The 13,416-nt window shown below is 41.7% G+C and overlaps 1 protein-coding gene across 3 annotated transcripts in view; it reads right to left on the bottom strand.

Annotated features, from left to right (window-relative positions):
* Window positions 1-13,416, bottom strand: part of CACNB2 (calcium voltage-gated channel auxiliary subunit beta 2) — a 396,022-nt gene that overhangs the window by 382,308 nt on the left and 298 nt on the right. For all 3 annotated transcript variants that reach the window (XM_024750058.1, XM_024750061.1, XM_024750060.1), the window contains exon 2: window positions 4,045-4,137. In XM_024750058.1, coding sequence (XP_024605826.1) covers window positions 4,045-4,137 — 93 coding nt within the window. The remainder of the gene's footprint in view (window positions 1-4,044; window positions 4,138-13,416) is intronic.

Below are 13,416 nucleotides of genomic sequence, written 5' to 3'. Positions count from 1 at the left end.
GGGAAATGGATATTAATACCACAATAAGTTATGACTACACTGTCATAAGAACGACTGAAATGAAAAACCATCGACAATACCAAGTGTGGGCAAAGCTATGAAACAACTAAAACTGTCCTCCACTGCTTGAGGGAGTAAAAACTAGTTCACAACTTTGGAAGAGTGTTCTGCAGTGTCTACCTGTTGAACGCACGACCCAGAGTTCCACTCTATTCACTGAACAAAGAATGCATTCATATGTAGACCACAGGTAGATACAAGACTGCATGTCACAGCATGGCTCTCAATAAACCCAACTGGAGAACAACTCAATGTCTAGCAACAGTAGGGGGATAAATCAGTTGTTGTATGTTCACCCAATGGAAGGCTGTCCAGCAGAGAAAATGAACCAGTTACTGAAACATACAACATAGACGAATATAACAATGGTAAGGCTGAAAGAATTCAGACATAAAATGATTCCATTTCTATAAAATCTGCATAACAGGCCAAGTGAATTTATGGTCTCAGAAGTAGGGACAGTGGTTGGTTACCTTCAGCGAGGAAGGAGGGAGTAATGATTGGCAAGGGTCAAAGGGGGCGCCTCGGTGCTGGTAATAGTAGTTCTTGACCTGGCTGTCGGTTATACAGGAGTGTTTACTGTGAAATCTTACCAGACTGAACACTTCATAACTTGTGCATCTTTCAGCATACATGTTACGTATCAATAAGAACGTTTATTTGTTTGTGGATCCCACAGCTTGTGGGATCTTAGTTCCCCAACCAGGGACTGAACCCTGGCGCTTGGCAGTTAAAGCGTGGAGTCCTAACCACTGGACCACCAGGGAATTCCCAAGAATATTTTAAAAGTTAAAAAAATTGGCCTACTTCCAAGCCCAATTGTGTACATTTCTGTATTAGTTTACCAGGGCTGCTGTAACAGAACAACAGAAATACATTTTCCCACAGTCTGGAGGCTTGAAGCCCAAGGCCATGGTGCTGGCAGGGTTGGCTCCTGGGGAGACCTCTCTCCTTGGCTTGGGGTCAGCTATCTTCTCCCCCCCATCCTCTCGATGGCCTATTTTTGTGTGCATCTCTTCTTTGTAGAGACACTGGTTCTACGAGATTAGGGCCCCATTCTTATGACCTCGTTTAACCTTAACTACCTCTCTAAAGACCCCATCTCCAAGTACAGTCACATTGGGGGTTAGGGCTTCAACATATGGATTTGGGAAGGGTCCCCTATTCTCGGTTAATAAAAAAATAAAAATTCCTTCTCTTTATGTAAACTGTTCACATTTTCAACCTCTAAAATATTTAAATCTCATTATTATTAAGACCACCTAAAAGGACCAAGTTTAAAAAGTCTTGGTAATATACAGGTTGTGAAAATGTAAGTCTAAGATTTTCAAAATTATATGGAAAGTATTTTTAATTCAAGGGCAGGAATAAAATCGAATTATATTTTTAAATAGAACCCAGTGATATGGACCAAACACCATTCCAATACCAATCACACACATGCCCTAGCCACAGACAAGTAATATATACGGATGCATGTCACCTGTTTAACAAATCAATTGCTGATGATAAAAAAACATTCAAAAGGAGGGCTTTCAAATGATTTAATCTAACATATACTTGTTGTTACTACCTACCCCGCGTTTCTGCAGATCCTCTGATGAAACCATAACCTATTAAATATTTAGCTACGCCATAGTGGCTTTTGCTTATTTTTCAAATGATAGCAAAATATGAATGTGGCTCTAACAGAACAGAGATTAAATTACCAAAGGAAAAATACAGTGTTTGACTCGGCATCCTTGCCAAAGACTCTGGTTTTCCTTCTGTGATAGAAACAAGCTGGCAGTTCAGGGTTCATGATGCCTGTATAATCAGAACCCCAAATCCAGGCTACAGCAGGCACCTCATTATGCTGAGGTTCAAGGAGCTGGGTCTTTGTTTCAAGGAGACAGACTTTTAGGATAGATTTTTTTTTTCAGTCTTCTGACATGCCAAAACATGGCAATATATATCTAAATTGATAGTAAGCCGTTCCGTAGCTCTCTTTTATCGTTTATAACTGTGTTTCACGCACAGAATCTCATACGTCACCGAGAACACAAAGTCAGAAGGAAATTATCACAAGGAAAAACAAATTCCAGTTACCGTATCCAGTGTAGCAATCCCTCCTAACCTTCCGGATTAAGTTATCAAAACTCCAGGACAAAAAAAAAAAAACAAAAAAACTCCAGGACCAGGGGAATTCACAGCCAACAAGACAATTGGAAAATGGTACCCGGCGACTGCCTTTAAAAGACATTTTTACAGAGCTCAATGAGCCCTAATTTATTTCTATCACAATATCTCGCACACTTGAAACATGGCGGCTTTTCTTTCCATGCAGCTTCAACCAGCTGTCTGTCATTTTGTGTGGCTTTGCTGCAGTCTCTACGGGTCCTAAAAAGCTTATTTGTTTCTGCTTCAGGTACTCCAGCGTTCAGTCCTGAGATGATTACTCCCCAGGGTCAACCTCTCGGTCCCAGAGGCAGAATAAATATGGTGGCTTGAAATGGGAAAGGCCTTGAGCGACCTTCCTTTAAGAGGCTCACCTTAGCTAAGTCACTATTTCTCAAGGCTCTTCACTCAGACCGAGTACCCTGATGCCTGAATTCTGCCCACGACAAGGCCAGGCCCACGCACACACCTTTAGCGCCCCTCGCACCCCTCCCAGCTCCTCTGCCACCATCAGAACATGGCTCCAGGTTGGGCCCTCACGTGGTTTCATCTTCCTTTCTCTTTCCAAATGTCTCTTAGCCACACAAAAGCTCCTCTCCTTGTTAACCAGCTGTCTCTTTCCACCTTCCCACAACCGAAACAATCCCAACGAGCGGAGACCACAACCAAAGTTCTTTTGTAAGTTACTCAGACTTACCGTTGGCGCCCTTGACGATGCAAGGAGGGAATGGATGGCTGGAGGCGGATCATCGTTTGTCTGTGCTGGGGAAATGGAAGGAGGCAGCCACAAGCCAAGGACAAAATCCTCACGGACGCTACAGGTCGACATGTTTGGGCCGAACTGCTGCTAACTAACTGCGGGGAGAGACGCGGGGAAAGGACCCCCAGAGCAGTGGGGAAAATGGCTTCCTTCCGGTAGAGAGGAAGCAGCTCTTGCAGTTGCCAGCCGTCTCTTGAGGAGCCAGCGCTCACAGACCAGAGATGATTTCCGAGCCTGCTAGCCAAAAAGGGGTGGTCCTTCACCCAGGAAAGCGGGTTCTCTCTAGCACGCTCCTCCCCCACTTCCTCTCCACCCAGAAGCATCAGATGAAGAGACGGCACACCTACACCTGATGAGACTTTAGCCTCACCTGGAACCTATTATCCTCCGAGATCTGGCTGCCTCTACTCTTCCTCTGGGAATGAAAGTCCTTTCTGTAACCACGGATGAGAGCGTTTCCACGTCAGGGATCCTGACACTGCCTAGGGGGCAGTTCCAAACTCCTGGGCAGGAATCCACCTTAACTAAGATGAAGCCTCTGTCTCCAAAGCAGTTTCAGTTATGCCTCCAAGATACCATGTGCTCTACTTGACTTTACTAGCCTCGACCGTTTCAAGAGCAGAGCCAATCTTCTCTTTTACAATTCAAGCCCCAGGTGGGAAAAAGAAAACTCCAGCTGGAGGAAGACCAGTATCCCAACTTCACAGCTGGTGGTACGGATGCCCACTGCCTGTCTCCCTACCCCCACCCCCCGCCAACCCCCCAAGCCTGGAATCATTTCTCCTGGGGTTCATTCATGCTGTTCTGAAGAAATCCTCTGTAATGAAGTTTGCATTTCTCTTTCCCCAACTTGCCAGGAGAGTGTAATTATGACACATACGGTCTCACTTAAAATTTAAATATATTAATTAGGACATTCAACGGCACAACTTTCACTTCAGCTAAGAGCAAGTACAATAATACCGTATAAATCATAGGGATGACGCTGTAAGACCACCTCTAAAGAAACCAGAAGTGAATTCATTGTCACAGACTTCTCCAAACCATGAATTTAAGAGCACCCTTACCTGGCGAACGAAACTATTTGAGGTAGTGTCAGAAGAAGTGCTCCCATCGGATCCTTTAAATCTGTTTTTCCTTCTGGCTCCTTTTCCATATGACTACAAAAAAGAAGACAAAAAGACAAATGAGATTATTATTAGACTCTCACACAGGAATCTAGACCTAGCTCTAGACAATGTTCTAGATCAACGCAAAGAAAGGATTGTCATCATATGGGCATGATTATAAAGTTATTGGTGACCATATGAGATCACTTGTATGTGGAATCTGAAATATGACACAATGAACTTATCTACGAAACAGAAACAGACTCACAGACATGGAGAACAGACATGTGGTTGTGGGGGGTGAGAGGGGGTGGGGGAGGGATGGAGTGGGAGTTTGGGATTAGCAGAGGCAAACTATTATATGTAGGATGGATCAACAACAAGGTCCTACTGTACAGCACAGGGAACTATATCCAATCTCCTGGGACAAACCATAATGGAAAAGAATATGACAAAGAATGTGTATATATATATATATATATATATATATATATATATATATACACACATATGTCTAACTGAGTCACTTTGCTGTAGAGTGGAAATTAACACAACACTGTAATTCAACTATACTTCAATAAAATAAAATTTTAAAAAAGTTATTGGTGGAATCACAAATATTTATTTCAATTCAGTGAGTTGATAGGGAGGAGAGGTTTCTGGAAAAAGCAATTCATAACTGATGAATTAAAACAATTTATGCTCTCTGTTAGCATATCTGTGGTTAAGAGGCAATGGCCACTAAAGATAAGGCATTAAAAAAAAATAAGCATTTCTGTGCAGGAGGGACTGTGGCAGTTGTACCGAGAGGGGAGAGTAACTCAGATGGTCAGAACCCTTCGGAGAGCATGAAGGCGGTAGGTTCGTGCATAATGAAGTACTGTTCCCAGGGGCGCTCAACAGCCAGTGTTTGCTTCTTTTCATGTCTTAATTTGTAATTCCACAGGTATTCCTATACTGGGGTGGTCCTTGCACATGGTGGCTGAGGAACATTTGACAGTATGAATTCTGATTACCTTTACATAGGTAGGTAGATAGATTAGATAGTTGAGAGATAGATGATAGACAGATGGATAGATAGATAGATTAGTTGATAGATAGATTGATCTAGATGGAATATGAATGAAGCCCGGTGCCAACTCTTCACATTATTGGATGGATCTAGAGAATGTTTTGAGAGATGTTGAAACAGCTATAGAAGTGGTAGCGAATTATACAAAATTAAAATACTTTGTACAATTTTCTGGCCCATTGTTGTAATGTTTGAATATGAAGTGAAAAGATTGTGGTTTTTTTTTTTTATTATTAATAGGAGTAGAAAAGAGTTTTATTTGAGCCAAACCGAGGACTATAGCCTGAAAGACAGCCTCTCAGATAGCTCTGAGGAACTGCTCTGGAAAAGCATGGTTTTCAGCACAGTTTATTTTTTCTTAATTTTATTGAAGTATAGTCGATTTACAACATTGTGTTGGTTTTTGCTGTACAGCAAAGTGACTCAGTTATACATATACATGTTCTTTTCATATTCTTTTCCATGATGGTTTATCAGAGGATACTGAACATAGTTCCCTGTGCTAGACAGTAGGACCCTATTGTTTATCCCAAAAGCTTGCTTTTTAACCACTTAATTATTTTGCTGAGAAGGTAAAAAATAAATGTTATGGAATAGTAATAATAAGAAGAAGAAGGTAGCATTTAAGAACAGGATGTTAAAGGTAAGACAATTTGTCTCAGTAACAGGTTAGGGCCAAGCACAAACATCTACAAATGAACTTGCTTCTTCTAATATACCTACAGCTTACACTGAGAGCAACATGAAGACTAAACTATGCATTCATCTACGGTTAATTCTAGGCATGGATAAAGTTATTGAGAAAATTACACATTAAAATATAAGTGAAAAATAGCTCAACACCGAGCTTTCCAGATAAATATACACAGGCGGGAATCCTACTATAGCTGACCTTAAAAATGGGGATATTGGGCTTCCCTGGTGGCGCAGTGGTTGAGAGTTCGTCAAAAAAAAAAAAAAAAAAAAAAAAAAAAAAAAATGGGGATATTAAGGCTTGCCTCCCAGGGTGGTTTATAGGTATTAAATGAAGGAATGTATTTATAGCAGTTAGTATAAGACCTAGCACACGGTAAGGACTCAAAATAATATTTAAAAAAGTGATACCCACGTAAGAGTGAGAAGAGTGGAGAAAAACTGGGCTAAAATGTATAACATGTTTAGAGGGATTAGGCCCACAGAGACTTCATTAGATGATCAGAATTTACAAGTTTGCTTTTTTGAAAAGCACCATGTCCAGGTTTTACAAATGAGACTTTTGTTATATTTTATACATTCATATGGTTTTCATTAAAATGGAAATATTTTATAAACAATAATATACGTAGCACTTAGGCAAGCCGAAATCTCTTACAAACATTTGTGTTGTGAGCAATTTAGATGAATTTGCACTCAGTGAGGGGGTGGTATAATTTTAAAGCAAAAATTTGTCTTAAATATGTTTGTTCTCTTCCAAGTATCGAAGGGATTTATATAATACAAATGTGTTTCCATGGCATTTAATTAACTCGGCTTCATAAAAGGAAAGACAATCTAGGCTGGGCTTTCATAATACAAGGTTCTCTTCACGTAACAGCACGTTCTTCTCACTTCTGTAAACATTATTCCGTAAACTGTTGAAGAATAACATTCTTTCAACAATGGTCTTCCTTTTCCAATTTTTACAGAAAGGTTTAGACAAATGTGTCTTCCAAGGCCTACAACGTTTAAAGTCTGAAAGTTTCCTTAAAATTAAAAGAAACCTTTTTTATATTATTCCATATGGAAAAATACTTATTACCTTGAAAGCATTTTCAAGGCCTAACATGTTTCCTTGGGGGAAGGTGAGAGCAAATCTGTGTCAAATACACTATGTATCTTCATTCAGAGCATAAATTATTTTTCAGAACAAAGACGAAATATTCTCTCATCCCAATGTCCCCGTGTCCTTCCAGCATCATTTGGACATGAATGGAAAAAGCTTCTTTGAAATTCCATCATTATCATTTATTTCGGATTTTCAATGGTAAGTATGTTTTTACTATTCAGCTGCTTTGGAGTATAAACTTTTTCATGGCTGCTGACATTGCCCGGCAGGCACTGTGAGAACCACACAATATTTAAGACAGCCAGTCCCAGGGGAGGCTGCAGTTCTCTGCAGAAAAATGAGACACATTTAAAAAGTCACTTTAATTTTTCCAGGCCCCTGGCAACACTGTTCACAAACATGGTTTCAGGTGTACTTAGCTACCAATGCAATGTGTCTGTCTGCATTGGATTATTACAGGTTCCAACCGTACTAAGAAACAGAAAAAATGATGGCGTACTGAATTACACACAAACTGGTGATAGTTTTGAGAAAAAATATCTTGTTCTTCAATCACTGAAACGCAGGAGGGGTGATTTATTCAAAGTGTTTCTGCTTAATAGTGTTAAATCAAATTCCTGTTTATTATATATATTTATTTAAAACCAAAATAGACATGCTTAATTACACCTCTATTCTATTTACTAATTTCAGCAGTAATTTCTCTCTTATAATCTTTTTTGAAAAAACTTTAACTGTCAAAAATGACACCTCAATGACTAGTTACTTTTTATAACAATATCCAGGATCAAGAAGAAGCAAAGTTAAAGCAACTTCTGCAAAGTTAATAGTCCATTTTTATGTACTTTAGAAAAGGCTGGTGAAAATTTATACCACCATTACCAAATGAAGTTGCCTTTAAGTCCATGCATATTTAAAATTAAGTCCATCTGACTAAAATGACTTGTGTATTAGTGATTCAAAATTCTGGAAAATAAGGACCAGAGTGTTTCGTACGAAGGAATTTTTTTAAAAAAAGTGAAGCCCAACCCTCACCCAAATAATAAAAGACAGGAAAGATTAAGTATTCAAATATTTAGTTGCCTAAATGTGGAAAAGAAGTATAGTTTTCTTAATTGGCTACTTCAAATGCAGCTACTTTTACGACTAATGGGGTTTCTAAAAAAATTTTTTAACAACACTAAGTATATAAACATCTGATATACGAAACAATTAATAATTAGAGCCAGAGTTTCAGGAAGTAAAAGGAAGAAGAGACAGGGGGTATGTCCAGAGGGCTAAGTGTACCCCATAATACTCTCCATGATATATGCAGACCCCTACATCCTTATGGAACACAGTCTGAAAAGTCACTGATTCCCACTCAATTGCCTCTTGGCTATATACAGCGTAATTAAAAAAACCAGTGAAGTCACCACAGCAAATAGGAAAAAAGAAAACCATACGTTTGAATTCCTTTACTCCTCCTAAAACATCAGCCAAATTAAGTAAGATTTCAGAAACCAGAAAGAAATTGCCACAAATATATAAATGACTTATTAAAAAGATCTCCACCATTCATCCAGATGTTAATATCAGTTTCATGTGAATGACGGTCTTCTTTGACACTAAATACTTTTCAAATTGGACCGTAATCTTAAAAATCAGCAAATAAATGGTCACACTTCCACAGGTAGTTGAAATCTAATTTCTGCATGACTGAAGTAGACGGTAACAGTTAATTACAGAAGCTGCCAGTTAAGTGGAGACTTCAGCCCAGCCTTGCACACAAAGTTGGCTTGGCGGCCCCTGGGGGCAGCTTTAAAAATGTCACTTCCGTGGTTGATGAATAAGGTGACAGTTCTCCTACCTATGAATTGCTCCCCGTGAGCAAAATGCTGATGCCTGAAATTAATTTCTATCCCTCTTGATCAGCATTCATTGATATTTATCCCTTCGAACTGCAGACTTTCCTCATTTTAGAGTCGGAAGCGAAGGAAGCCGAAACTAACTGGAGAGGAATATGGAGAGGAATCAGACATGAAATGTCCTCATCTGTCAACACTTTAGCGTGAATGAGGCTGTCAGATCTTTCACTAGGGGAGAAGTCACTGAGATTCTTTCCCTAGAAAGAGGGGAATCAAGTTCTCTATATGGATCAGTTTACACAAAAGCAGAAAGGACTCAAGAAGCAGCATAAATAGCGCTCTTTTGGGGGTCTTGCAGGTAGAGAAGGGAGAGGGGACGAGGCCAGGGTGGGAGATGCCCAGGGGCCAAGCTTGCCTTCTTCACAATCTATACCTCCAGCCAGCTTTGGAAAGAATTCTAAGACAGACCCAGTCACTTAATTAAGGTGTCATAATTAACTGGAACTCCCTGTTACTGTGAAAGTCCGTGTGTGCCATAGACTCTTGGTAGGATTCAGACATATCCCCATGGTCACAGAACCAAAGAGGACCACCCCCTACCCACCCCCCTCAGGGTTAACATATTTTGCTCAGCTTCTCTTGAAAGGACCGAGGCTACAGACTGCATAACACAATGCAATCAGGTAGAGCAACAGGTAAACTAATTCTTCACACAAAAGGAAAGACAAAAAGAACGGGAACATAAAACCACACGGCTAACTCAACCTCCAATCACTCAAATCATCAGATATTATGTCTCGCATTTTAAAACACCCTCAGAAATTCTGATGAGCAGGTTTTAAAATTTCTCCCGGGCAGCATCAGAGCAAAATCCCACTGAAGGGGCAAGTGATGGGGGTCAGGAGAAAAGGGGGCAGCAAAACGTAAAGCCCAGTACCCACGTGCATTATGCTGAGAGACCTCAAAGACCGAATTGGACCTGGAAGTGTCTGGCAAAGTTTCTGGAAAGTGGTATTGACCTGGGGGGAAGGGCTGCCGCTCTTTTCAGATAAAGCACCGCCTGGCTCCACGATTCAGGCTGCTGCCAGGAGCAAAGCAAACAGGCCGTCTGCTTACTGCCTGTTCACCTCCAGGTGCGATGGCAGGTGCTGGTTACCCTCTCTTTAAGGCCTGAAGTGCTGAGATACGGCTCTCCTTCTCACTCTTTTCCTCCTCTGCTGCCATCCTAGACTCAGCTCCCTTCACCCAGATTTTGCATACACCCAGCCTCCATCCAGATCTGGCCAACTCCCTGGAGAATTCCCAGGGCTGTACTTTAGACTAACCCTGTCCAATAGAAATAGAAGTCACATACATAAGAGGAATTTTGTAGTAGCGCTGTGAAGAGGCAACAGGTCAAATGAACTGGAATAGCGTATCTGACTTAACCTAATGTATCAAAAATATTACCACTGTGACGCACAGTTGATGTAAGAGTACTAATGACATGCAGAATAATATTCTTTGTTTCCTATGAAGTCTCTGAAATCTGTATTGTATATTTTTAGTTTACCTGCATTTTTAGTTGATCTGTAGTCTGTGTACTTATTTTATCTGTATTTTTATGTATTTTAAAATGTGTATTTTATATTTATAGCACATCTCAGTTCAGACTAGCCACATTTCGAGTGCTCAGAAACCACATGTGACTAGTGGCTACCATGGAGGACAGTACAGATTTGGAGCTTTGGAGGGACAGCGTTCGGTTAGCACCTCGACTTTGGAGGCAGACTGTGTCCAAGTTTGCACTGAAACTGTTCAACAGGTTACCTAAAAAAGGGATGCAATTTGTTTAGACCTGAACTTTCAGGACTTTGCAGTTAGGCTGTCACTCACTTCTCATGTAGGAAATAGATCTATTTTGTTTATGACCGTGTGCTGGGGGGAAGGGGTTGGAGTATATGAGGGTGCCCCCTCCCTAGGCAGGATTTTTGACATAAAAAAGAACAATGGGCAGTCTGTGAAGCTCCATCTTTTGCTTTGCTCATATAGGACTCCCAATGTACTCCAGAGGTGAAAGAGAAAGGCTTCTTAAAACCCACGATTGCTGAGAGACACTGTTGGCAAATGAAAATTCCATTTCTCAGGAGAATTACTATGACTTGGTGTCACAAAACAGAGAGATGCTCCAGAGACGGCCTTTTTTCCTCAGGCCGTTTTACTGCTGGCCTGGCCTGCCCAGAGACATGGAAGAGGTGCCTTGCCAAGTTTTCACTGCCCTGTGATGTCATGAGTTATTAGATCTCAAATAAACAAGGCAATGTTTCCCCCAAATAATGGCTGTGATATGAACACGATTCAAGGAAAACTGCTTTCATTTTTGGAAGGTAGAGAGAGCAAGGAGATGGACGCTGATACAGCTGAATATTTATACCTCTTACCCGCTTCTAATATGCATTCCTCCCTCCCTCTCTCATTCCATCACTTGCAATTCCTGTGGCCTGGGTCTCTGGAATGTGTCCATCTGTAGTTCTGTCCTATCTATTATCTTTTCTCTCTTTTCAGTTTAGACCTTATTACCTCTTGTCCAAACCGTTACATCAATCTCCGTTCTGGCAGCTCCACCTCTAGACTCCCAAGACCCCAAAGCACCTTACAGAACACTCCCAGGAGAATCTTCCCCATGAGCTCTTACACTACGCCTTCCCTGAACCCCTTCCAAGGTTCTCTGTTTTTCAATACATTGCAGGTTCCAAAGCCTCCAAGATGTGGCCTCAAATTGCCACAGACTGTCAGACTTCTGCTTGATTATGCCCAATCTGTACCTGTCCACGCTCTTTCCAAACCGGGGATTACGAACATATCAGACTTCTAACTGCTGTGACTTGGTGTCCTGAATAGCTCCTTACCATCTCTCTGAAAGTCTGTTGAAATCTGGCCCATCCTTCAAATCCCTTCTCAAATGCCGCTTCTTGCATGAAGCCCTTACAGATTACTCCAAATGGAGTACTTGTGTTCTCGGCTCCTTTGCAACCATCTAAGATTCAGTACTTCTCTTAGCGTCCCATGCTGTATGACTGTCATCGCTTTGTCACCCTTGCAGCTACTGGAAAGTACGTTCTTTGAAGGCAGAAAGTGTGTCTTCTCGTATCTGAATCATTTCCGTGTGGCAGCTGCATCACAAATACTTGTTGCCTTACGTTTAACTACATAAATCACAAAGTAAATCAGTATCTCTTATCTGAATGCAGTCATGCTTTCTGTCTGCCCTAAGTTTGATCTCCAGGAATTCAGGAACTCTATTTTTATCATAAGAATAAAAACTCAAAACAAAACAAAACAAAACCCCAAAAAACCCTTGAAGGAAGATCAAAGAGAAAAGCGGGTTTAAAAGTCCTTTCCTCTATCAGTATTCAAGACCTTCATCCTAGAATAACAGAAGTCCCTGAGTACACTTCTCTCTCTCTCAAGTAACCTGGTGAGTATCTAGATAAAATCAGGAGTCTAGAACAAATGTGACAGGGGTTGGTAAGAATTCAGGTCCTCTGGCAGAGGCTAGATGGAAATGTAGGTGGTTAGTTACATGCCCCCGCTGGGCTTGTGCAGCCAAACAGCCCGAGGCTGACTAAAATCTAGCTGTTTTACCTCTAGGAAAGAAAGGAATTCCTCTATGAAAGACGTGGATTTCTGATGATACAAGTGGTTTGCCTTCTACATTTTTCCTCCGTCTCAAATCCAAATGAATGATGTGTTTTAAGTCTGCACTCTTAACTCCCAGTGGTAAAAGGAAGTTCAGCAAAGCTCCAAGATCATGCCACCAGAACCAACATTATTAACAGTATCAACATAGCTAAAACAGTCTATTTCTACCACCTATCAAAACAACAAAGCAGCAGAACACTTTATCATCACTGTGGCCCACTCCTGCCCCCGTAACTACAGTAAAGAAGACGAACACGCTCTCTCGAGCATATACAAATATATAAATTATGTATTTAGAAATTTTACATAAACATAAAGCTACATAATCTTCCCACATTTTCCAATCTAGCAAACGGAGGCTTGAAATCAACAAGGCAATATCACTAAGCAAAGAAGACACACTTCTCCAAAAAGTGATGCCTGAAAGGTAACCGTGACCTCTTCACCGCGGCTCGCCAAGCAGCCCACCGTTAGGAGTCTCAAGTCGTTTCCCTGCTAGGATAGAAGTTGAGAGACTCCTTACCGCTGAGAACTGCAGGCGTCTGTAATCCAAACGGTACCTGCCAAAGCCTTCCGTAAAAGCCACCTTATCCGCGCCCAGCGCCTGCAACTGACATCTCCTATTTCACGACGAGCAGAAAACCGGAATCTCCCCAGAAACCGCTAATACTGAAGGTGGTCCCGGAGCTCCCCGAGACGGCTCACATTTCAGGGCCAAGGGACAAATAAAAACTTTCGCGTCCCCAGCGCGCTCTCTTCGGCAGGGGCCGAGGGGTCCAGGCAAGCCTTGGCCAGGGCCACGAGGGGAGCGGAGCCGGCCGCGCGGCGCAACGCCCAGGTGCCGAGGCGGGTCACGGGGGAGGCAGGGGCGGAGCGTCCCCTCCCACGCCCCCCACTCCCACCCCGGCTCAGAGCCGGTCCGGCGG

Source organism: Neophocaena asiaeorientalis, unplaced genomic scaffold (assembly GCF_003031525.2).
Source record: "Neophocaena asiaeorientalis asiaeorientalis breed wild unplaced genomic scaffold, Neophocaena_asiaeorientalis_V1.1 scaffold4, whole genome shotgun sequence".
Taxonomy (NCBI): Eukaryota; Metazoa; Chordata; class Mammalia; order Artiodactyla; family Phocoenidae; genus Neophocaena; species Neophocaena asiaeorientalis.
The sequence above is the reverse complement of the archived record's forward strand: the minus strand, read 5'-3'. Positions and strand labels throughout refer to the sequence as shown.